We start from the raw sequence: 24,264 nt of genomic DNA, 5'->3' as shown, positions 1-24,264 counted from the left end.
TAAGCTAAATATAGAGTAATGTGTAACATTAGGCATCCACAGAGATGACAACAGCGAGACAATCGCGTGGAATCTATCTAACGTTATTTATCACAAAATCAACATTAGGCTGCACAGAAATGTAGTTTAGCGTTTTCGCTTATAAATGCGAACAACGTGCGCTGATAGGAGGATTGAATATTTACTATGCTTGATGTTTGAAAAATAAAATAAAAGTACGTTATACAAATACAATGCATTAATTTATAATACATCGCCCCTTTCGGCATCTACAGACACAATAAATAAAATTCGAAATACATGTTTGACATTTTACGTGAGTGGTTTGCTACGCTTACCAATGACAAAGGTTCAGCTTGTTTTTGTTGTTGATCCGTTGACAGTGTTTTGAACACGAAGCTCTACCGTAGTTACTTCCTATTGGCGAAACAGGGTTGTTTTGCAGCCTGATGCTCCAGTACAGAGGGTGGCAGCATTACACCACAGACATGAAAAAAGTAAAGATTTTGTTTATTACGTTTAGATATGAGGTGTTTGTTTACAAAAGCATGTTTTACTTTTTTACTACGAGACCATGGGAAACTTAATGTATTCGAAACAAATATTAACCCTTTGTCTATGGTATGAATTTTCATTTTCATACACAAATATTGGTTTGTTGCTTCGGGGTATATTTTAAACGAATAAATATTACAGATGTTGGTGGTCAAAAGGGAAGTCTTATAAATTTGTGTCTAAATTTTGTTTTATTGACTTTTATTTTTTGTTTTAACAATATCTAGTTTGTATATCTGTTTCTTAGTCTCTTTTCTGTTTCTTTTGCCTTATATTTTAAGAATACAAAAATAACTCTCTAAAATTAATTGCTGTCTGAAAAAGTAGTCAAACTGGTGCCACGGTTACATATTAGCTACAATAAAAGAATATGTTGAAACCCTGACAAACTAATAAATGATTAAATGGTTTTATGTATATTACAGTTTTAATACCATTTTAAAACCGACGTAGACAACATTTTACACACACATTAGCAACATCGAGCTAGAACTAAGCAGATACTGGATGAATTCTAAATATCATATCCTATATACTTTCATTTGTTATATATTTAAATGGCAGATATAAGAATAGTGTTATGTACAGCCTGGGTGCTATTAATTCAGCTTATGTGCGCTAGCCTATTTTTTACAGTCTATGGTGCTAGCCATAGATATGGTGCTAGCATACATTTGGGATGCTAATGTTTGTAATGACTCTCCTGTCTGAAAGGTGGCACTACACCCTTCTATGTTACTGAATGCACCTTGTAATTTGCGATAAAGAAGAAGGGGATGAAGAGTCCGCGTGGAAAACATTGCGCCAAAAGTTTTCTAGGCAACGAAGAATTTTGATGTATACCTATATATTTCTAAACATATTTTCACTTTATTCCTGTAATAATGCTTTAATGTGATTGTTTTTTAAATCGGATGTGCGGATGACGCGCGATACACGTGAAAATGCTGTCAAGAGTCAAGTTGTATTTTTGAAAAGCACGTTATTCTATGTTTTCTGCCTCGTCATGTTTTTTGTTTTTTAAAGAATGGATGAAATGCAGTCCGATTTGCGTAATAACATAATGGGCAGCTTTAATGAGGAAAAGGTGAATAAGAAGAGAAAGAAAAACAGGAACTTGCATGAAATCACTGAAAGCTCAAAGGTGCAGACTGAGAAGCACAATGAAAAGAAGCATAAGAAAACAAACACTGGAGAATTGGAGAATATAAGTATGCAGACACATACAGGTAAAAAGAAAAAAAGAAAATTGAATGAAGGAGGCGAGGTTGTCATCTTTGAGGAGTCTTCAATGATGGATGGTGGTGTCACAAGCCTACATCAAGTAAAGGACATGAAAACACCCACAGCACAATCACAAGAACTGCAGGGTTCAATCGAAGAGAAGTCTGCTAAAGCAAAGAAAAAGAGAGCAAATGTAACCGAGATAAACTGTGATCACATGGCACAAGAAGAACAGTCTGTCATGACGACAGAACCCGAGGAAGTCCCATGCATAAGCTATCAGGAGAGTGGCTTACCTGCTGTACTAACTGGTACTTTAAAGCGCAGAAAAAAGAAAAACCGTTTGGAAGAACCACTAGTTGATCCAAATCTCCTGAATGAACTGAAAGAATTTTTTCCTAAAATAGAATCAAGAGAGCCATCTGAAATCAATAAAATGATCGTGTATGACCTGCCAAGGTTCAAGGAATTCAGAAAGCAAGGTAGGCCGATTTGATCAAATATATGTAGTATTTATGATTTGTCAATCTTAAGCTTGCTTGGAATGATACTTTTATTATGTATGTGTGTGTGTATATATATATATATATATATATATATATATATATATATACACTCGCACACACTTTTTTAATTACAATACTCTCTATGTTAAAGTAATATATTTTTGCCTTAAACTCTTATGTCTGCAGGCATCATGTTGAGGCATGGAAGATTCTCTAATGCAGAAAATGAAATGTTAAGACAGAACGTTAGTGATTTTATCGCTCTCACGGGAGTGAAAGATGCTACCAAGCTCTTTCATCCAAAAATGTTTCCAGAAGAGAAATGGGAATTGACAAAGTTGAAAAAGGTCCACAGGTTTTTTGAAAGGATTGGTGAGTCTCAATCACATTGGTTTTTACCTACTTTTCTGTAAAATAGATGTTGGTTTTGTTTTTGAAACTTTTATGCTTATCATCCTTCTGCACTATTTACATTTTTTGTAGACACATAATATAAGCCTTTTTCAGACTGACAGTCCAAATCCAATTTATGTGCATAATATCCATTTGGAATCTGATCATATTTAGCAAGTGTGAAGGCAAAAAAAAAATCTCAAAAAATTTTACTAATCCGTTTCCGTATGTGATTTGAAATCCTATTCACATCTCACCCTAATCAAATCTGGGTACCACACGAATCCACCAGTCACTGCTAATCGGCCTGGTCTGCAAACCTTTTTTGAGACCAGGAGAGACAGCAGCTTGGGATAAAGCGGTGCATATCAGCCTCCTACGTTTCTGCCACTGGTTCATTAGACATCCAGCACCGCGGCTTCACATTGGCATATTATTAAGACAACATTTCAAATGTTATCAACCTGAAACATTTAGTTCAGTTCATGTAGCTCTTTTCAAATGAACTGATGATCTAAATCAGGCGTGTTAAATAAAGAATATAAAGGCTGCTTCCTTTGAAGGACTCGGACTTCAAAGGCCACGCATTCAAAGTCCACAAAGTTGGGACCGGGAGTTGTTAAATGGGACGGTCTAGCCCAGTGGTTCCCAACAGGGGGGTCGCGGCCCACAAGGGGGCCTCAGCGAGCTCTGTGGGGGGTCGCGTCATATTTTGAAAAGTTTGGAGCAATGAGCATTAAATAAAAGTCCTTAACTTTTTCCTGTTCAAAATTTATATAATGAGCGAGTTCATCATGAATCTATCAATCCGTGTTTTTGTCTTATCCTGAACCACTATGGTACACCTATAATAAGTGTTTACATTGGGACTATTTTACACTGGTTCGGATCGCTGCCGCTGCGGAGTAGCCCAGTACCTGCGTGACTCGTCATAGACGTACACAGAGAGAAGTAGTTCCGGCTACAATGTTCTTCCGAAAGACGCATTATTCTGTTAATAAACGCAAGTTTATTATAGCTCGCTAAAGCGCCAAAAACGTAAAAAATAAAGCCTCACATTGATAAAGCCTCACAAATAACTTGCAAGTATTGAGGCCCCAGACAGCAGTCATTTAATAATAGCCTATATTCTTTCTTTTTTTACCTACACACCAGTGGGAATATTTTTAGGTTTTGCATTTCAATTTTGCATTGCAGTTTTTAAATTACAACAGGCCTACTGATGTTTTTGTTATTGTATTTTCAATAATATAAGCTATTATTTGTGCATAAACATATCTGGTTATAGTAAATATACCATTTGTTTGAAAACAACATATTTTGTCATCCTTGCTGCAAGCTTACAAGAGCGATAATATCATTAAATGTGAAGGGGGGCCCTAAAATATTTTTTTGGGAAAAAGGGGGTCTCAGACCAAAAAAGGTTGGGAACCACTGGTCTAGCCTACGGGCAACTGTGACAGCTGCCGTTGACGAGGGGCAGTAATGTTTGTACTGGACTTTAAAAAATATATATATTCAACTCCCTAAAAGCAAAACAGGGTTCACAACCCGTCTAAATATGTTCATCTTGGTTCATGCACATAATAAAGAGTATAAAGTATTTAAAATCGCATCTTGGTAAAATATAGATCAACATTTTAACTGCTTTGTATTTTTATATTTGTATCATTAGATACATTAGATTAGCAAGTTGAATATATACATCATGCATCGATATATACAGCGTGCTAACCTCGAAAATCCAGCTGTATTCTAACAATAACCTAGCTCTCCTTATTAGCTAGGCATAGCCTATTTTGTGAATTGTTCATTCCTGGTTGGCACACATTTTGCCGCCCTTACAAAAATGCTGCTCTAGGCAGTTGCCTAGTTCGCCTATATGGACTTGCCGGCCCTGCGCATAATTAAAACGGTCCACAGGCCGACAGCGCACAGCATCTACACTAGCTAAGCTACAGTAGGCTACGTGACGTCAGTTGATAATGATGCTTTGCGTTATTTTAATAACTAATCATTTATTTTTAGCATCTGTCAGAGAGTGCTGTAATGTCTGCATTTTCCAACACCCCTACTTCCCACGGCCCTGGCGGTATGGTTCTGTTCCGGGCAAGAACTCCCTGCGCATCCATGCAGCGTATTATGGATAAGAGCAGGGAGAGCAGCAATAAAAACCCCCTTAGGGTAAACAGAACAGAACCAACAAGAATGTATTGCAGATATCATTAATGTCAATATTTTTATATACAACATAATTCAAAAATTTAGTCTGATTGAAAGGGAAATTAGAATAACAATTTTGACTGACAAGAGGAGCAGGGGATGGAGGAGGGTTATTAGATCCTGAGAAACGCGATAGCTGCTGATATTATTACTGAAGGAGCTTATTTATGAATACAGTGATAGGCGTCATATTCCTATAGGTAGACGTGGAGCTGAGAGTCAGCTGACGTGAGCTTGACTAACGTGACCTGCCAGAACTGACGCCATGGTTGATATTAAAAAGTGTAATTTGTTTTAAAAAAAATCCCGGTCATCACTGGCACGCAATGAATTCTGGGATGGGCTAGGCTGTGAAGGATCCATCCGTTTGTATCCTTCATTGCCTGCAAAATGAAGGTTTTCGTAAGCGTGAAACATGAATTAAATGAGCCAACTCACTACACATGATAAGCAATAGATGTTTTTTAAAATACAAATTATATTATTTCTTTATGTATCAGCATAAACATATGTAGCTAACATTTATAATTTATTTACAGCTGAAATGTTGCATGTTTATGTAAAAATAAAAGTATTATCATAATGTACCTTAAATATTTTAAAATTATGCCATTATGGTGCCATGTCATCGAAAATCGAGTCATCCGTGTCCCAATGTGTAGTTAGCCAGGGTCCTTGCTGTCCTTACCAGTGACTGAATTTGTGTACACGATATACTGATTCGCGACCTCAGAAGCTAGGGAGCGGATTGAGGCACATCCAGGACCGCAGTTGAGAACCACTGCAATACACAGTGTGGATAGACAAACATTTAGATCCGATTACAATCACATAACAAATAATCGGATTTGGACTGATAGTATGATTGTAGTCTATGACAGTCTCAATCAGCTCCCGAGCTCGTGAATCAGTATATCGTGTTCATAAATTCGGGCACTGGTAAGGACAGTACAGGTCGCTGACTCACTACACATTTGGACACTGATGACTATTACCGGTGACGTGAAAACATCCTCATTGTACAACATAATTAATGAACAACAGCAGAGCTGATATCTTCATGACATTACTTGTAATGTTATTTAAAGTACATTATGATAAATACTTTGCTTGTTACATACGGTATACGTGCAACATTTCAGCCGTAAATAAATTACAAATGTTAGCTATTTTGGATGTCTCCCTTATCTGACCCATATATTTCTGGTCTTGGAGTCTACTAATGAGCTGATGAGTTGAGACAGGTGTCTTTGATTAGTAAGAGTTTGATAATGGTAGTCAAGTCAAGTCATCCTCATTTATATAGCGCTTTTAACAATGTAGATTGTTTCAAAGCAGCTTTTTACAGAGATAAACATATACTTTAAGGTAACAGAGATTGGTTTGGTTTCATAGTGGTTCTTGAATAATGTTATTTCCAGCTAAAGTTAGTTTTGATTGATTCACTTCCGTCGAAATGGTCATTTGTTATTAAATTAGGGGCCGCTAAGACGACACCGTTCTCTCTAAACAGACTTTAAACGCGAACATTTGATAGACGCTGATGGCGTTCACATGCGCATTAATAATTGATTCTATAGTTATGTGCGTTTGAATATGTGTGCGCAGGTTTGTAATTCCCTACAAGCCATGCCTAAACAAACTACTTATCTTGCCTATAAATTTTGATGCAGAATTGTATTTTATCACTTCGGCTAGGTACGCGAACCGATAATTCCACAACGCTCTATCTGTAGAGTGGTATAGGGATCCTCTATATGTAGGGTTTGTGTGCCTCAAGGAACAGGGTTGGGAAATACTGGTCTACAAGACATGCTAGTCTTGCATCCCAGATATTTCTCTCATCATTTACTCAGATGTATGTGACTTTCTTCAGATGAGCACATGGTGATTTTTATAAAAAATAATCTCTGTGTGTCCATATAATGCAAGTGATTCCGCATCACTTCTCTTGCAAGTTTCACTCAGGGGTGTCAATTCAACAAATCAAGGTATGGCAAATTCAGATGAAGTCAGTCATTCAATCCAACAATATCATGTGACAGTATGAATAGCGAGCAAAGAAGTCAAGACGGTACAGACAGAAGGCTGTTGTGTTCTATCTTATCTTTTTTTGTTCTATATGCATCTATCTTAACTGAGCATTTGAATGCACAAATATATTCATAACAGTATTATCTGCCTGGAATGAAGAAAGTGATCTTCATGATTGAAAAGTGCTTCTTTGTTTATGGTTTATATATCTGCAGTCCTATTTTCATTTCCCCGTTTTGAATGACAAATGTAGACTATTGATACCTGTGAATATAGACAGTTTTTTCCTTGCACACAGGCACAGAACGCACATGCTAGTTGGCAGTTCCCTATTGGTGTGTTCAAATGCAGTTTTTTGCCCCAGACGCAGCCGACAACCAGAGGTGGAAAGAGTACTGAAAATTTGTACTTGAGTACATTGCTGAAATAATACTCAATAACAAGTAAAAGCACTGGTGTCGAAAAAGTACTTTACCAAAAGTACAAAGTACTCTTCTCAAAAACTACTCGCTGGTGATATTTAATGAATTACCAATATAAATATTCCATCAAATCATAGATCTATGTAGAAAATGCCCACTTTCAACAAAACACACTTTTACCTTATTGAAGTACATTAAATAGTCCCGATTGACTAATTAATTGCTTACGATACTGGAATTACTAACTTCAATATGATACCATGAAAAATATCAATATTCAGTATAATTTCCAATACCACGGGGAAAACCGCCACATACTGTATACTGCCATACATATATTTTAATATCTCAATTTTTGTACATCCGTTTTGTCAAGTCAATCCAATTGAATGGAGCGGTTTAATTCAAGTCTTCTGAAGAGACATGTCCGCTTTATACTATGAACAGGTTTTAATTTAGGCTTTTGGTTACATATTTTTAAGTATTGATCAATTAAACCATTACAATAATTTCACTTAATTATTTGCTCACTCTGTGTATTTGTTTATTTACAATAGGGTAACTTTTTTGCAATAGCACAAGGAAGCTTGATTTCAAACTGAATTGAATTCATAAAAAAGACGATTAAACAAAGTAATAAAATAGGAACAAATAAAACTAATTACCTTAATTCAGTTGTGGTATTTGAAATGACAACACTGAATATCAGAGGGGTTTGACCTGTAATGTTTTTATAATGTAGTGATGCAGTTAAACAGACTAGGTTATTTATATGTACAAATTTAATCATACAAATGCCCTAGTCTGAAACATTTCTAACATTTGCATTGTAAAGAAATTAAAGATCCACCTTTGATTGTCGAAAGACTTGGTGCATTTCTCTTACAGCCAATAAGATTTCCTGTAGCATTTTCATCGGTCAGGTGTGGAGGTCAATTCAGATTAGTTGATAAATTTGACAACGTTTAATCCAGGAGCAAAGATAATTAAAGGGATTGTTCGACCAAAAATGAAAATTTGCTGTTGATCAACTCAGACCATTCCAGATATATTCAACTTTTTTTCTTCAGTAGAACTGTAAAGAAGATTTTTAGCTGAATCTGGTCCTTGCAAGTCAACGTCTGCCAAGCCCAAATTCTACTGAAAATGCAACTTTTAATGACTTCTGTAGTCTCAAAATTAAAGATAAGATAAAACTTTGTCTGTTACTTAAGGGTTACAGAAAATTTTCTTTGACAAGGCTTCAGTCACAAAGAGGCATTCACACAGACATATATAAAAAAAATTAAAAAAAAAATGTTTTTAACCCCCTGAATAGAATTCCTCACAACAGCACAAATCTGCAAAACTGGTGTAGTCTCAAGCACACCTGATGCAACTAATCAAGGGCTTCATCAGAATCAGAAAGCTTTATTGCTAAGTAAGTTTACAACAAACAAGTAATTTGTTGCGGCCAATTAGTGCAACAATTAGTACATAAGTCATAAACAATACGAACAATACCTACGATAAATAAGTAAAGAGATGTAACAAAAAATATGTAAGGTGCAGTTATCTAGTGACGGTTCTGTGTGAGTGCGGGGAGCAGGCTATAGTCTGTTTGGTTCCAGGGGCATGTTCCTGAGGCCTACAGCTGTAGGAAAGAAGCTGTTCTTGTGGCGCGAGGTTTTGGTCCTGATAGACTTCAACCTCCTGCCAGAGGGGAGAGTTCTGAATAGACCATTTCCAGGGTGATCAGCCTCGATCTTTGCTGCTCGCCATAGCGACCTGGAGGTGTGTAGGGCGCATAGAGACGGCAGATTGCAGCCAATGACCAGCTCTGCAGAGCCGATAATGGCTGCGCATACCAGACGGTGATGGAGGAGGTCAGGATGGACTCGATGGCAGGGTAGAAGTGCACCATCATAGTCTTTGGCAGGTTAAACTTTTTAAGCTTCCTCTGCTGTGCTTTCTTTGTGAGAGAGGTGATGTTTCACTTGAGGTCCTGGGTGATGGTGATGCCCAGGAAGTGAAAGGACTCCACAGAGTTGACTGGAGAGCCCCCCAGGACGATGGGACAAAGGGCTGCTGGGCTTCTCCTAAAGTCTACTATCATCTCCACTGTCTTTTGTGCGTTGAACTCCAAGTTGTTCAGACTGCACCAGGACACCAGATGATCAATCTCCTCCCTGTAGACGGACTCGTCTTCATCAGAGATAAGTCCAATGGGTCTCATTCATGGAACATTCGTAAATATACGAGTAAATATGCGAGTGATTTGCGCGTAAAGAGACCTTCCCGAAAACTCTTCTCCTGATTCACAAATATTTCGTAAACGTCAGATGTGATCGTGAAATGTGTGTGTGTGTTAATGAATTCCAATCAGTCGTAAATGGGATGCGCGTGCACGTTCATTCTCAATTACCATAAATCCCGCCCATTAAATCCGACTGACAACTATATATGGGCATCATATTATGACATGGATGCGAATGAAAAAGAAAAATTTCTCACATGCAGAAATTGAAGTTTTATGATCAGAAGTTCATTCAAAACGCCACATTTTATTTTCAAGCGTACATAGTGGCGTATCGGGTCCTAAAAAAAAAGGAAGCTTGGCAGCATATTACAGATGCAGTCAATGGAGCTTCATCTGTTAATCGAACATTCCCAGAAGTGAGAATAAAATGGTTCGACATTAAGCTTGAGAGCAAAAAACGAATTAGTTCACTTCGGAAAAATCGTATTAAAACTGGAGAAGGACCACCATCTCATATGCTATTACTGGCTATCATAATAAGAAAAAATGTAATTACTATATATAATATTTTTTCAAAATGCTGTGTAAATATGTACCCGATTAAGGTGAATTAAAATGCAGCCTTATTAATGAGCAAAACGTTCGGGTGTTAAGCGTATTATTTACGCGTGGCTGGGAGCAGGTGTAGATTTCTTGCGTACCAACTAACATTTGGAAAATACGAACATTTTAATGAATCCGAAAATTTATGCCAGAACCACTTTACACACGATTTACACAAAAATTCGTTCTGCTCGTGTTTCATGAATGAGACCCAATGAGTGGGGTGTCATCTGCAAACTTCAAAAGCTTGACAGCATGGTAACTGGAAGTGCAGCTGTTTGTATACAGGGAAAAGATTAGGGGTGACAGGACACAGCCTTGAGGAGAGCCGGTGCTGATGGTCAGGGGGTCCGATAAGTGCTTCCCCAGCCTCATGTGCTGCCTCCTGTTGGACAGGAAGTCTGTGATCCACCTGCATGTGGACTCAGGCACTCACAGTTGGGAGAGTTTGACTTGGAGCAGAGCAGGAATTATAGTGTTAAATGTGGAGCTGAAATCCACAAATAATATTCTGCCATAGGTTCCAGAGGAGTCGAGATGTTGGAGGATGAAGTGGAGAGCAATGTTGACCGCGTCATGTACAGACCTGTTGGCTCTGTAGGCAAACTGCAGCAAGTCTAGTAGTAGGTCAGTGATGGACTTGAGGTGGGACCGCACAAGGCGCTCAAATGACTTCATAACCACTGAGGTCAGGGGGACGGGTCTATAATAATTTAGTCCATTGATCTTAGACTTCTTGGGGACTGGGATGATGGTGGAGGATTTGAACCAGGCTGAAACACAGCATGTCTCTAGTGAGATGTTAATGACAGTAAACGCAGCAGAGAGCTGATCTGCACAGTGCTTCAGAGTTGATGGGGTGACACCTCAGGCCCTGCTGCTTTTCGGGGATTCTGTCTCTTGAATAGACTATTGACATCCCCTTCCAGGATTGAAAGTACCATTGTGTTGGCAGTGGTGGCTAGGTTTGAGTGGCATGTTTGACTGCATGTTAGAAACATGTCAAAGTCAAAAGAATGGTCCAGAAAGTTGAGAAGATATCATCCCCCTTCACAAACAAGGTACAGAATACAAAAAGATAGTGAAGGCACTAAATTTTCCCAGAGACACCGTTGGAAGCATAGTTCACAAGTTTTGAAAGAAACAGGGGTTACTCTACCTGGACGGGGCATAAAAAGGAAGCCATCAACTGGCTGCAACCAGATTTCTGAGAAGGTAGTTACAGAAAAACCCTTGAGTGACTGCAAAAGACCTGCAAGACTTGGTGGCAACAGGCACTGAGGTTTCAGCTTGCACAGTTAGGCGCATACTAACGCCATAAGCCACAGAAGTTTTGGGATTCTGTTCTGTGGAGCGATGAAACAAAACAGGAACTATTTGGCCCTATGGATCAGTGGTATGTCTGGACGAAGAAGAATGAAGCGTATGCTGAAATGAAAACTCTGCCTACAGTTAAGCATGGTGGAGCTCGGTGATGCTCTGGGGCTGCTTCACATACTCTGGCGTGTGTAAGGCAAATGTTTTTCTTTTATTTTTGTACATCAGTAAATCCTAGGAGAAAACATCATGCCGTCAATGTGAGGAAGCTGAAGCTTGGGTGTCATGGGACCTTCCAACAGGACAATGATCCTAAGCATACCTCAAATTCCACCAAGCCTTGGTTGTAGAAGGAGTCTTGGAAGATCCTACATTGGTCATAACAGTCACCTGACTTGAACCCAATAGAAAATCTCTGGTGGGATTTGAGGAAGGCGGTTCCAGCATGCAAACCCAAGAACATTACTAAACTGGAGGCTATTGCTTATAAGGTATGGGCTAAGTTTCCTCAGAAACGCAGCCAGAAGCTGGTGTCTGGTTATAGATTTTGTTTGCAGCAGGTCATAACAGCAAAAGGGTGTTCTACTTAGTGGGCTTTTACAGTGGGCTCGTTTGCTGTGGTCCGAGGCCGAGCACGATTGTTCCCGGCGCCCCCCGCAGCGTTGGTCTGGTTTCACTCTCAACTTGATTCTATCGAACTCTGGTTCGTTTGTGTGCATCTTATGTCATCGCAAACGTGCACGGCGCATGACAGAAAACACTACGTGGGTCAATATATTGTGTTATTAATTTGGTGCTATTATGCATAGCTGAGTAAACAACACAGGTTTACCGTGTGTGTGTGTGTGTCGCATAAGGTGTCTTTCCGCTGCTTGCAAAAGGAGATAGTGGATTTCCATTAATTTGTTGCCCTGATTGCACGCACTACACGCGAATACACTGCAGGATCACTCTTGCTCATATCCAAGGTAAATCATCAACACTATCATCCCTTACATGTGTTTTTGTTTAACTAAATACATCATAATCGGCTAAAACGCAAGGGCAGAATACTTTTATTCCTGAACAAGTGCGCACCCGGGTCCGTGTTGCTTTCACATACACGCGAACCGCTGCTCGGGAGCAACCAAACTCAGACCACCTCCTCCTGGTAGTCTCGGGTTCGGTACACCAGTGTGCACCCGGGTCCACATGTCAGCGTTCACATTAGCGATTTTTCATGCGAACCCTGCCCCGTTCCGAACTAATCAGCCAGTGTGAAAGCCCCCTCAGTATATGTGCATACAACAGCAACTGAATGCTTCTCCAGATAGTCATGCAGTGTGAAAAGAACAGTGATCTGACGACTTTGAAAAACGTACAATGTGAACTCTGCATTATACAGCGGAGGAGCCTGCCTCTATTCCGCACGCTTGAACGCCATTGGCATGCGAATTCTATTGCTTCAGTATAGAGCTTGCAGATATTAGAATTTACGATAACTAAGTTCCGCAGCAGTACTTACTGATAACCGATTCGTTAACCGATAGTTAAAAAAAAAATCGTAAAAATAGTGCTGAAACGTGTTAAAAAATTAACAGTATTGACTGCTGCATTAAAATGTATTGAACTTTAAAATGAAATGTATACATTTTAATACATAGTAATTAAAACATTACAGGTCAAGTGTCTCTGTGTGTGTTTAGCTATAGCCTAGAGAAAGATGTTGTGTAAATTTCATAAATAATACTTAACAATAAGCTACCATTTGTTAACATTAGTTAATTCATTAGCTTTCATGAACTAACAATGTGAAATATTATTTACAGGGTTTATTAGTATTTGTAAAAACAATTGTTCATTGAATTAAGTTACTATAGTGCATTAACTAAACTTACGTTTTATAAATGCATTTGTAGTTAAATTGAAATTACCTAATGCTGTCAATTAATAAAAAATCGAATTGCATGTATTAGAGCTTGATCATAAAATGCAACGCTAGCCAAAGGATGACAGAAAAAAACGGATGCTTCATTATTTGCGTTATATATTTTTGAAGCGTTAAACTGGAAAAAATAAATCTCATGCGTTGATGTTGACAGCACTGAAATTAACATGAATAACAATGAACAATACTTCTACAGCATTTATTAATCTTAGTTAATGGCACTGACAACCTGGCTATCTTTAAATATCAACACTATAAAACCATGTCTAGTTCCAGAATCAATTCACAGAGGGTGATTCTAGTAAAGCGCAGGTGTAACGTGTAAACAGCAGTTTAAATAATTGGCACTTTACATGGATGCTCACTCTAACATTAATCTAGATATGTGTGTGCTATTATTAGGCACATGTCCAAGTGTTTGTAGTAGCCTATTAGCGTGCTTACTGCATGACATGGAGGTGCCTGTGCGATCACTTTTATTTTTTCCTGTTAATAGGGGTGGCACGATCCACCTTTTTTGCCTCCGATACCAATTCCAATACCTGTGATTCAGTATTGGCCGATACAGAGTACCGATCCAATACTAAGATAATAATTTTTAAAAAAGTGCTGAATTACCTAATAAACTCTATCTGTATGCCTCATTGTGGGGAAGAGACTGTGATTATTCTTTTGTGACAGGCATCAAGCTTGACTTAAATTATTTTCCTTACTTTGTAGGCTAAAACAATATACAGACAAAATATATACTATATAATTAAAAAAAATTATTTTAAAATTTTAAGTGCAACTTTAATGAAGCAGCAATATATGATAGTTTGGACAGAACAACTAAGGCTATCAATAAACTGCCATTGCGCAAAAGTATTGTAATATGAAAGGCTCCAATTCAGAGCAGCACGAAACACTTATGCGCATCCCGTGCAAAGAATGATGTGTTTGAAGCAACTTGGAGTCACGGCGCGCAGCACTTCGTATTGAAAAGTTCAAAGCACAAAGGGAAGATATACATTTATTTATTTATTCATTAGTTTGAGCCTTTTAACAGTTTAAAATTTCAGTTAATGTGCGCGTGAAGATGACTCTACTCCAGTGTTGTGTTGCTAACAGACACCCGGGAGAAAGTAACATGTGAAACTCCAGCAAGTTAAAATCCTTTTATGCAAAGCATAGACCTTTATCTACAGATCTACAGTATAATAATAGGAACTCAATTGAAGTGCGATTACATGGAAATTGCGATTAACCGTGCAGCCCCTACCGGATAATCTTGTCTACTGGCATATCGCCTACCCCATACAACTAGCACGGCATGAGGATGAGTAAATGATGAGAGAATTTTTGTGTTTGGTTGGAGTCCCATAAACTTTTTTTTTAAATATTGAACATAAGAAAGATTAAAATATTGAATACTAAAACAAATTCTTTAAGTAACAACGTTACATTTTATCTTTTTTTCCAAATCAAATTTAAACAGCGGATGGAATTCCCAGGCCTTGTCATGATGTTTTTACCCGTGGAACGAAAGTTTTTGATGGTAGAAACTATAAGGGAAGGTAAATTAAAGTATAATTTTAAAAGTCATTTATTTGGTTTGAGAAAATTGATCTGCTATGCCTTTTAGTTTAGTTTTGTTACAAACCTCCATGCTTTTTTTTCCCCTTTTCTTAAAAGGTTTTCAAAAGAAGAACTCAAAGCATTGCTCAAGTATCATACATTACATGGCAGTAACTGGCGAAAGATTTCTGAGCTGACTGGTCGAAGTTCTTTTTCTCTTGAGAAACGTTTTTCCCAAATAAGTTCTGGTAAGTCTAATTCAGCAAGTCACTTTTAAAAATGTCCAAATATGTAAATTTCAGGTTTAGTGACTGTTGGTAATTTTGTATATCATCTCATCACACAGTTAAAAAAAGTGGATTGTGGTCTGTGAAGGAGGAGCAGAGACTTTTGAGGGCTGTGCGAGACTACATTGTAACAGTGCTGAAATCTGAGTCGCCAAATAACGCAACACCAAAACGAGTCAGTAGAGAAATGCTCTACCAAAAATTGCCGTGGTTCAATATTGCACTGAAGGTTAAAACCCGATGTTGGAGCAAATGCAGAGAGAAATGGTGAGGGAGTTATTTAAAACACTTTTATATTAAATGGTGGTACATTTTATGTTATTCTCTATTTGTATAATCAACATTGTTGAATTTTCACCTTCACCCCTAAGGTTGAACATACTCGCTGCACGTATGTCCTCAGGGACTTTATGTAGGGGAAGGAAAGCTCAGGAGGCCAAAATCAGACTCATTAAAGCGTAAGAGATCTGGTGTTTGCATGCTTGCTTAGCTTTTGTTATCCTGTTTTTCTTTACCTTGCTGTTACAAAAACAAAGAAATTCATCTATTTACACAGAATGTATCAAACGCAAGTGGAGGATGTTACGGATGTTGACTGGGATGATCTCACGGCTGTATTCGGGTGAGGATTATTTGCAGTTGGGGTGGGTGAAATGGACCCACTAATCCACTATTTTGTAAAGGAGGATCAAAATTACAATTTTCATGTAAAATTTAAAGCCAAATTACAGGGGGGTGAAAATTACTTTAGAAAAAACATATTTTTACACATAGAAAAATTTGTCTATTTGTAAATTGTTTTGTCTTTAGCAATCCTTGTTGCATTAAATACAAAGGTGACAGTTCAAAAATGGGGATAAGCACTTTTCATGTTTGTTTTTGTTTTTTCCCCCTGCAAGTTGGCATGCCTGTATCTCAACTAAGAAGTACCATATTAAAGATATCTCAATATCCTTTTAGATAGAACTGCAACTGATAGAATGTGCACTGTAGCATACTATTAACAATCTCTCTGTACAGGCAGATTGAGCAGACATTTTAATCGTTCACAATCTATTATCATGTTGCACACCCCATTGTGACTAGATGAATAACATTTCACAAAAACATTTTATGTACCCTTTTGGTATCTCATACACCCAATTAATCTACTATATATATATATATATATATATATATATATTAATGTTTCCCCCAAAAAAGTATTTTGACACTGACAATTTTATATTGTCTCATTGACACTGAAATACAATGAGGTAAATTTTCTGGGACTACACAAAGCAAAGCACATAATTTCATGTTGAGGCAAGTGCTGTTCACTTTGATTGGTTGTTTGTTTTAAAAATTTTAGTTTTAAAATATTTAAATTAAGGCTACGTTCAGACTGTCAGTCCAAATCCATTTTTTTTGTCCATATTCGATTGAAATCTGATCAGATTTATTTAGCAAGTGTGAATGGCAAAAAAATTACATAATGCGATTTTTGCAAATACATTTTGAACTAAATTCATATGTAGTCTGAAATCCTATTCAAATCACATTTCTGGAGATCCGTTTCAGGATTTTGTGTGGTTTATGCGACTTTCTCACGCCACTTAAAACATAAACGTCAGACGTTGTTTTAGGAAAAGGGAATGGAAAAGGGTATGTTATAGTAAACATGCTGAAAGTCACCGCAGAAACAAGGATGTGTTGACAGACGAGCAGCAAATATAATGAACACATGTTTTGAAACCAGTGGAGATGACGGCTAGGAATAGTCATTCATACCAGCCACCTTTCTGCCTCAAAAGATGCAGTAGTCCAGCACAGTGGCTACACATTGTCATGTTGTAAATAAGACAAAATCTGTATTGCAAAGCCCTCCATTTTGTGGACGTGTTGTTTTTGCTGTATACCGAGCAATGCAACGTCATTTCCATAGAAACCAATGCAGAAGACTTAGACACCACATTGCAGTTAACTATGTAAAAATGGTCCCACCAGGTTGGCTATAAGAAAATGGCACATTAAATGTGTAGAAGTTGCTGCCTCACTACCTTCAACTGTGTAGGCCACTACTATTTTGGCTGTTTTGACATGACGTCAAGACAGTCCAAGACTTGAAATGTTTTTCTAGTTGGAAATTCATAGTTATGGTAATTCTGACATGTGAATACAGCCTAATACCACCACCTTTAAATAACGGATGCAGTGTATACAAAGGACAGCTTTGTTATATAACATCAGTTATGACTTAATTGAACAAACCTATAGGATCGTAATTATAGATATAACTGTGTAATATTTATGTATATTTTTATTTATGGAAAAGCATGAATAAATACAAGGTCTTATATTTGACTTTTTATTTATTTTAGAATTTATGTGTGTAGTGTGGTATAACTATGAAATGAAAGCCAATTCAAATTGAACATTGGAAGCATTTCAAACAATCAGAGATAAGGTGAGATTGCTAGTTCCAGAATAAAGAGAATATCCCTAAGGAGTTAATTAAGTTGGGGTAAATGGCATCTGATCGCAATTACAAAGGTTATATTATTCAGCTTCCCAGCAAGTAAATGTAATTCACCTGCTTGTTCAAGCATGATGATGATTATGATGCTGCAGGTGTAAACAAGCTTGATGTCATGTCTTGGTCTCATAGGGATGTTCCTCCCGCACATGTACAAGCGAAGTGGCACCAGCTTAAAGTTTGCTATGTGCCAGATTGGAAGGCCAAGTGTTTTGGAGGTAAGTGCTTTCATTTATTCAAGATTATTGCTAAATTTAGGTTTTTGCTTTGTAGATAGTAGTCCTGTTTTCTACAGTGTGCTCCAAAGATGGCTTCCTAAAACTAGTTTTTGAGACTCAACATAGCCTTAAACAATTTACTTGGTTTACAGTTTTTAAAGACTCAAATCTAGGCCAGAGACTCAAGAACATGTAAAACATGTTTACAAAATCTAAAAACCTACCATTTTCGCTCATGGAGTATGAATTTCCCACTGAATGTCTTTATGTATTGCATGTCTATTATGTTTCTTCCAGACATTGTTGACTTCCTCTATGAGAAAATCTTGCCAGTCCTGGAGAAAGATTGTGAAGACCTTGATGATAATGAGCTGAAGGTTGAACAGAAGCAGAGCTTTCTTATATCTGACATTTTTCAGGACATTAATGAAGATGATTTCTGTGACAGTGATGGAGATAGTGGCCAGAAAGAGGACAACACTTGAACTATGATTACGTGTACTGGATAATTAGAGCTTAAAAATATTCCTTTAAACCATCACACTAAATATTCCACCACTGTAAAGAAAAAACACATGTTTAAGATGTTTTATAGTTCCTTTTTTATTCTTCTGTTTATACATTTATTTTTGATCAAGCATTGAATAAACAGAATTTGTATTTTGCCTTTAAAGATCTTCTGCACAAGGACATTTTTATTTTTCCCATAAGGAGGTAAAACAAGGATGAGTCAGGTAAACAATGTTAAGTCTATCTAAGTTGAGAAATGATAGGTAGTATGAAGTGTTTGTAGGCAGCTCGAATCATTTCCATTTTACATTAGATCAAAAGAACACAAACAACCGTCTCATTGCCCCGACAAGCCATTAGATTACATTTTCAAAGCAGTCATGGCCCGTTGCAGTGGGTCAGAACTCCAGAAATCATGGTTCCAACCCAGGAACCAGCCTGTGAATGTGGGAGGTTCAAAGCCCTGCTTCACTGTAACAATGGGAGTTCTCTTGTCCCTATTGGCAGGATCCGATTCAATATATTTGACCGCTAAAGTAAGAAAAGACAAGGATGAAGATAAATCATTAACTAATGAAAGCAGCAGCAATGTTGCAAAAAATTTGGGTTTTCTCACCTGAAGTCAAAGTTTCACTTTTTTCATCTTCGTTAGCTTCATTTCCAATCCAAACAAAGACCTACGAGACAATGATTTCAAGAATGGAAGGCATTAGATTTCATTTTCTTTACCGAGTGCATTTTATTCCAAGTGTCGCACAGGTTTACCTGATCCCAGGTGTCCAGGATCATGATATCATCTGGAGCCAAGTCCTCCTGGGTCATTTCTCCTGGCACCTCTTCTATCTAAATTGGTATAGAACAAACAAAAATTATGAACCATGAAAGCAGGCATTTCAGTGATCAAGGCTCCCGCATCCCTGTGATCCTGCAGAGGACAAGCGGCTTGTTAGATAGATAGATTACAGTGGACTATAATTAAATTGAACCACATCTCTTTGGATCAATTTAAGAACAGTGAGGAGCATTGACTTTTCTGGAACTCATAGTCTTGATTACTACAATCGTGTTTACATTCTTGGCAACATGGAAACTCACAAGGAATAGTCCTGTCTTGTTAGAGCATGCAAACAGCTTAGGAGGATGGGTGTCCATTTTGTTCTTAAGCCTTTCAGAGGTGCGATACTCTGCTTTCCCTCCAAGAGTGCTCCAGAAGTCATCTAAGTAGAAATTTGAAAAATATTTGATCTAGAAGGGTTCTGTTCTATTTTAAATGCAATGTCAAATAAATGCATTAAAACACTCCTCTACCAATGATTGTACACCCACCTCCCTCTGCTCCTTCTGATATCTCTGTAAGGTCTACTCCTAAAATGCTGCCAAGCTTTTTGGCTCCATTCTTTTCTGCATCACTTATACCCTGACCCAGCCACAGCGTAGAGCCTGAAGGAGTCACCAAAACAAAGGCATCGTTGGAGTTGAGGCTGGAGGCCACAGCGTCAACCTGTTTTAGGCAAAGTGAACAACTTGTGTCCAAGGAGAACCAATTTTGCATAAATTTTAAAATAAAGAACAATAGACAATGAATCATACAACGGGACAGCTAAAACACACTTTCACTCATGACTCACCTCAACAGCTCGTGTGTGTCCAGCAGTGTTGGCACGCACTTGGAAAAAGCGGACTACAGGGGCATGTGATTGGCCACCATCTCGTGAAGTCCCACCCTTGTGCACCACCATTGGTTGCCCACCAAAGATACTCATGAGGTGTAGGGGTTCTTTGCCTTGAATTACTCGCACCTTAATAAACATGCACATTGAAGCTTGTGTTACTGATTTGTTTTGATGTTCTATGTCAAACAATTCTGCTCCAATCCTAATTAAGCATGCCAACCTGCAAATCAAGGTCAGGATTGCTAGAAACCTTAAGGCAAGTGTGTTGGGGCAGTTTGAAGCTAAACTTGCAGGACATTAGCCCTCAAGGAGCATGTTTGGACAAATCCGGTCTATAATTTAGTAGACTACATGTTTGAGGTGAATATTTTAATCATTAAATGCACCAAGCAAGTGTCACCTGCACAGCACTTCCACCAAGCTCTGCATCTAGCTGGGCAGCTAGAATGGCAGAAGTTCCTCTTTCATCTTGACTGGACTCTTCCCCCTGCCTGTGGACAAACAAAATGTAATGAACCTCTGCAGTGATGACTCATCCTATTGACGAACAGAGCCCCAGCCTGGTGGGGCTAAGATATAATACTCTTAAGACCATTGTGTTCTGTTACCCGAGTGTTCTTGTGTAACATGAGCAGACAAAGCCCTTGGCTTAAGACCAACTCCTTAGGCATTCAGTGCTTATTTTCCAGGTTCAGGATTAATAAAGGACTGAATGGAATCCAGAAGTAGGTCTGTAGCTCTTACCATATATATATAATCTGCCCCTGACGTCCCCCATGCCTGTAGGTGTACAGGATGATGTAACTATCTCCTCCAAAGAACTGCCCATGAATGGATGAGTCAACTGGAACCTTGTCTGATCCCTCAATGCGCCAGATCTTTCCAAAGCAATGAAACAAGACATTCCATTCGTCTACTTAATCACTTGATAGTTGCAATCTGTTACACAACTACAGAAGACGTTTACCTTTAACTCCCCCTTCCCGTCATCTACCATTCCATGTTGAGCAGCCATTGCCTCTGATATGTGCAAAGATGATGCATCAAAGGGCACTTTCTTGATCTTGGCAATTCTGTTGGGCACATAGGCTTGTCCCATACCTTTTGTCTGCTCTGTATCATGCCAGAACTTAAAGAACTGTTTGAAAAGAGGAGTCTCTCCATTCTCAGGGATGATCTGGAGCTCAGTGTGTTTAGGATAGCCCATCTTACTTATGAAGTCTTCGGCAGCTTTCATACCTGCACTCCGTTCTTCTTTATTAGCCTCTTTACCTGTTTTATTAAAGAAATAAAGGTTAAGATTCCCAAGATACAAATAAATAAATTCAAATAGATTTGAATTATCTGCTAAGCTGACCTTTCCAAACAAATATCTTGCCATTAGAACCATGGTCCAAGATAAAGCAGTCCGTGGCCTGCAGTTCACTTTGGGAAAAAGGGTTCTCTTCAGCCACCAAAGTGACAGACATAGACCCACTGGCATTTGACACCTGAGTAATAATGACCACAAGAATTACACATTTTGTGGATTTAAGATAATTCCTCAGGGAAAAGCTAAAGTATAGCTTACTGTACCTTGTACAATTTGGCCGACTTCCTGTTGGATGCGTCAGTCTTCGTGTCTTCAGACTGGGCATCAGGAAGATCAGGCTTTGGTCCAAGAATCTGATCAAATATATTACAGCACTCTCATTCAGAACAAAATACTAAATACTTAGTAAAGGGCTGCAATACACTACATTAATTTTCCCCCAATTATAGACTGGAAGATTCAACGCCAGTTGAGGAAGTCAGCCAGTTTAGTTGGAAGATTTTTTTAGTCGATTTTATGGTTTTCCTTATGGTTTTCCTGTGTCTTGAACAATTGAGGAACATGTCTCTATTTGAGTTTGTTGTATTCTGAACGACTTGAATGTCTAGTAGTGTGATCCTCAGGCAATAAGTGTATGATGGTCAGTTCCGGTGCTTGTCTAGTGTTTTAAGAGCCGTTCAGATTTTGCCGTTCAGTTGTATAGTGTATTCCAGCCTTAAAGCACTAACCTATATCAAAAATGAGTGAAGGAAACATACTACTCCTATTATACTAACCGCTAGTATTTTCTCATTCTCTGATCCTTCTTCACATACAAAAAGTTTTGCTCTCCCACAACGCTCATTATCACGAATATCTTTGGAAACATTGGTGGCCTTCAGTCTTTCAAACTGGTTACACTTGGAACCACACCACTGGTATATCTCCTGATGCAAGTATAAGAGAAATAGCATAAATACATGGAATACATTATGATAAAATGCAAAAGAGAAAAAAGAAGCAGAACATTAATTCATATCATCTTTCACCTGTCCAAAGTCTAGGATGAAACAATCACCCTGGTTGAAGCTGGCCCAACTCACAGGTACTTCAATGGCTCGGATTACACGTCTGCCACTCACATGGAGAACTCGCTTCACATTCACTGCACCAGAAACTATGTGTTTGAATCCAGAGGCAACTCCACCTTGCTGAAGAAATAAAAAGCAGTTTGATAAGTAAAATGACATCTGTGGTTTTGGTAATGAACTAAGTATCCAAATACATTTTGTGCATCAAAGCATTTTAAATTGAATAACACTACCTACCATGTACTTAAGGCCTGATTTGAAGTAGCCTACAAAGGTTTTTGACTCATATCCCTGGACCTCTCTGTACTGGATGGGTTTTCCTCCAAGGAAATCATCCATTTGGATGGTGAAGATAGCAGCGGCCCCACTCTCATCCATTGTGCATGCATCACCTAGAGATACCATTTAACAATGTTCATAAACAAGTTTTCAATTAAAGTGGTCACAGCGGACAATTTAGATTTACGTTAACCGCAGTATTACCTATCCAGAAGTGAACGTCATATTGTAGACTCCCAGACTTCTGTTTTATGGTATTAAGGATGAGGTAGGTATCACCTGTGTAGAAGCCACCATGGAGACTATGAGGAACAGGCACCAAATCCATGTTTTCAATCCTCCATACCTGCAGGCCTGTCTGCTTTCCTGCTTTCTCAAATTCAGGGTGGTACACCATGGTGCTGTTAAAAAAAACAACGATTATAATAATTATATACAATAGCCATATTTTGCATACTTGTGTTCCACATGGTCTAATGTTAATAAATTAAATAGAGGAAGGGTGATGTACTTTGTTTCCCATGAAATATATTATCAACAGCTTCCATCAGAAAGAACAAAGGCAGTTCCTGTCTATATGTCTAGAACACTTTTTCTACATCTCAAAATAGTTCTAATGCTTCGACAGTCAAACTGCTCTCCCTGTAATACCCCAGGCAGATATTTCCACCACCCGCATTGGAAAAAAAGAAGAATCAGTAAGGGCGGGGTCTCTCTCATACTTACACTTTTACACTTATCGGTTCTCTAAGACTTGCCATTGTATGTAATTCAGTAGACAATAGTACAAGGTTAAAGTTAATAATGTAAAAGTTACCCTGCTGACGTAATTGATATAAAATGCATTTTATTGGTTAATACAGTGATATCATAACTGCAATGCATTATCATAACTGCAATGCATTATGCATTATATAATGTTTATAGAGATACCGATGTATTTTTTAATACCACTGGGCTAGAGCAGATCAGATTGTAATTTAGAATAATTCATTAATAAATGGAAAACAAAGATAATTAAATGATAAAGCAGTATTATACAAATAATAAAGTAGCATTTTTTGCGAATATACACCCAGGATACCTACCCTGAATCAATTACGGCTGCTTACAGAGATGCTTGAGAAAAGTAAATAATTAATAGCAACATCAGATGCACTGGAAGGTGACGGTATCAGGAAACTATCAGGAACGAATGCTTCTCATTTAATAAAAACATTATCGATAAGTATACATTCTCTTCTTAACTTATAAATACATATATTATGCCTACCTGTTGGGCAAATCTTGCGTTTAAGGTATTATCAGAAGAAGAGTCTGGAGCCGAGGCTACAGCTGTATGTTTAAGCTGTGAGCTTCCGCAAGTAGGCTACTGGGAGTTACATCTTCAGGTGTGTTTC

The 24,264-nt window shown here is 38.0% G+C and overlaps 3 protein-coding genes across 6 annotated transcripts in view; 1 reads left to right on the top strand and 2 right to left on the bottom strand.

Moving 5' to 3' along the window:
• Nucleotides 1-471, bottom strand: part of tbcelb (tubulin folding cofactor E-like b) — a 24,068-nt gene extending 23,597 nt beyond the window's left edge. Inside the window, exon 1 of one of the 3 annotated variants that reach the window (XM_077231881.1) lies at nt 339-471. The gene's annotated coding sequence lies outside the window, so the exon portion shown is untranslated. The remainder of the gene's footprint in view (nt 1-338) is intronic. The other 2 variants (XM_077231882.1, XM_077231883.1) reach the window with 2 other exon arrangements.
• LOC143739390 (transcription termination factor 1-like) lies at nt 463-18,693 on the top strand. Its single transcript, XM_077231880.1, has 9 exons — nt 463-2,261; nt 2,472-2,657; nt 14,921-14,999; nt 15,118-15,248; nt 15,347-15,554; nt 15,659-15,745; nt 15,844-15,909; nt 17,935-18,020; nt 18,318-18,693. The coding sequence occupies exons 1-9, from the start codon at nt 1,583-1,585 to the stop codon at nt 18,503-18,505; spliced, it is 1,710 nt and encodes a 569-aa protein (XP_077087995.1). The 5' UTR covers nt 463-1,582; the 3' UTR covers nt 18,506-18,693.
• gsnb (gelsolin b) lies at nt 18,599-24,264 on the bottom strand. Of its 2 annotated transcripts, none has more exons than XM_077231877.1 (16): nt 24,138-24,264; nt 23,069-23,265; nt 22,823-22,977; nt 22,544-22,705; nt 22,292-22,441; nt 21,779-21,868; nt 21,561-21,693; nt 21,171-21,475; nt 20,948-21,081; nt 20,604-20,694; nt 20,159-20,329; nt 19,857-20,031; nt 19,626-19,747; nt 19,296-19,373; nt 19,147-19,207; nt 18,599-19,061 (listed from the first exon to the last, which is right to left on the bottom strand). In XM_077231877.1, the coding sequence occupies exons 2-16, from the start codon at nt 23,259-23,261 to the stop codon at nt 18,892-18,894; spliced, it is 2,190 nt and encodes a 729-aa protein (XP_077087992.1). In that variant the 5' UTR covers nt 23,262-23,265; nt 24,138-24,264; the 3' UTR covers nt 18,599-18,891. The 2 variants fall into 2 exon arrangements, with proteins under 2 accessions (XP_077087992.1, XP_077087993.1); XM_077231878.1 differs by having other exon boundaries at nt 23,953-24,224.

This window comes from Siphateles boraxobius, unplaced genomic scaffold (genome assembly GCF_051911475.1).
Source record: "Siphateles boraxobius isolate OS27281-9 unplaced genomic scaffold, OSU_SipBor_1 16, whole genome shotgun sequence".
Lineage (NCBI taxonomy): Eukaryota > Metazoa > Chordata > Actinopteri > Cypriniformes > Leuciscidae > Siphateles > Siphateles boraxobius.
Note: the sequence above shows the minus strand (reverse complement) of the source record. Positions and strands in the feature narration are given on the sequence as shown.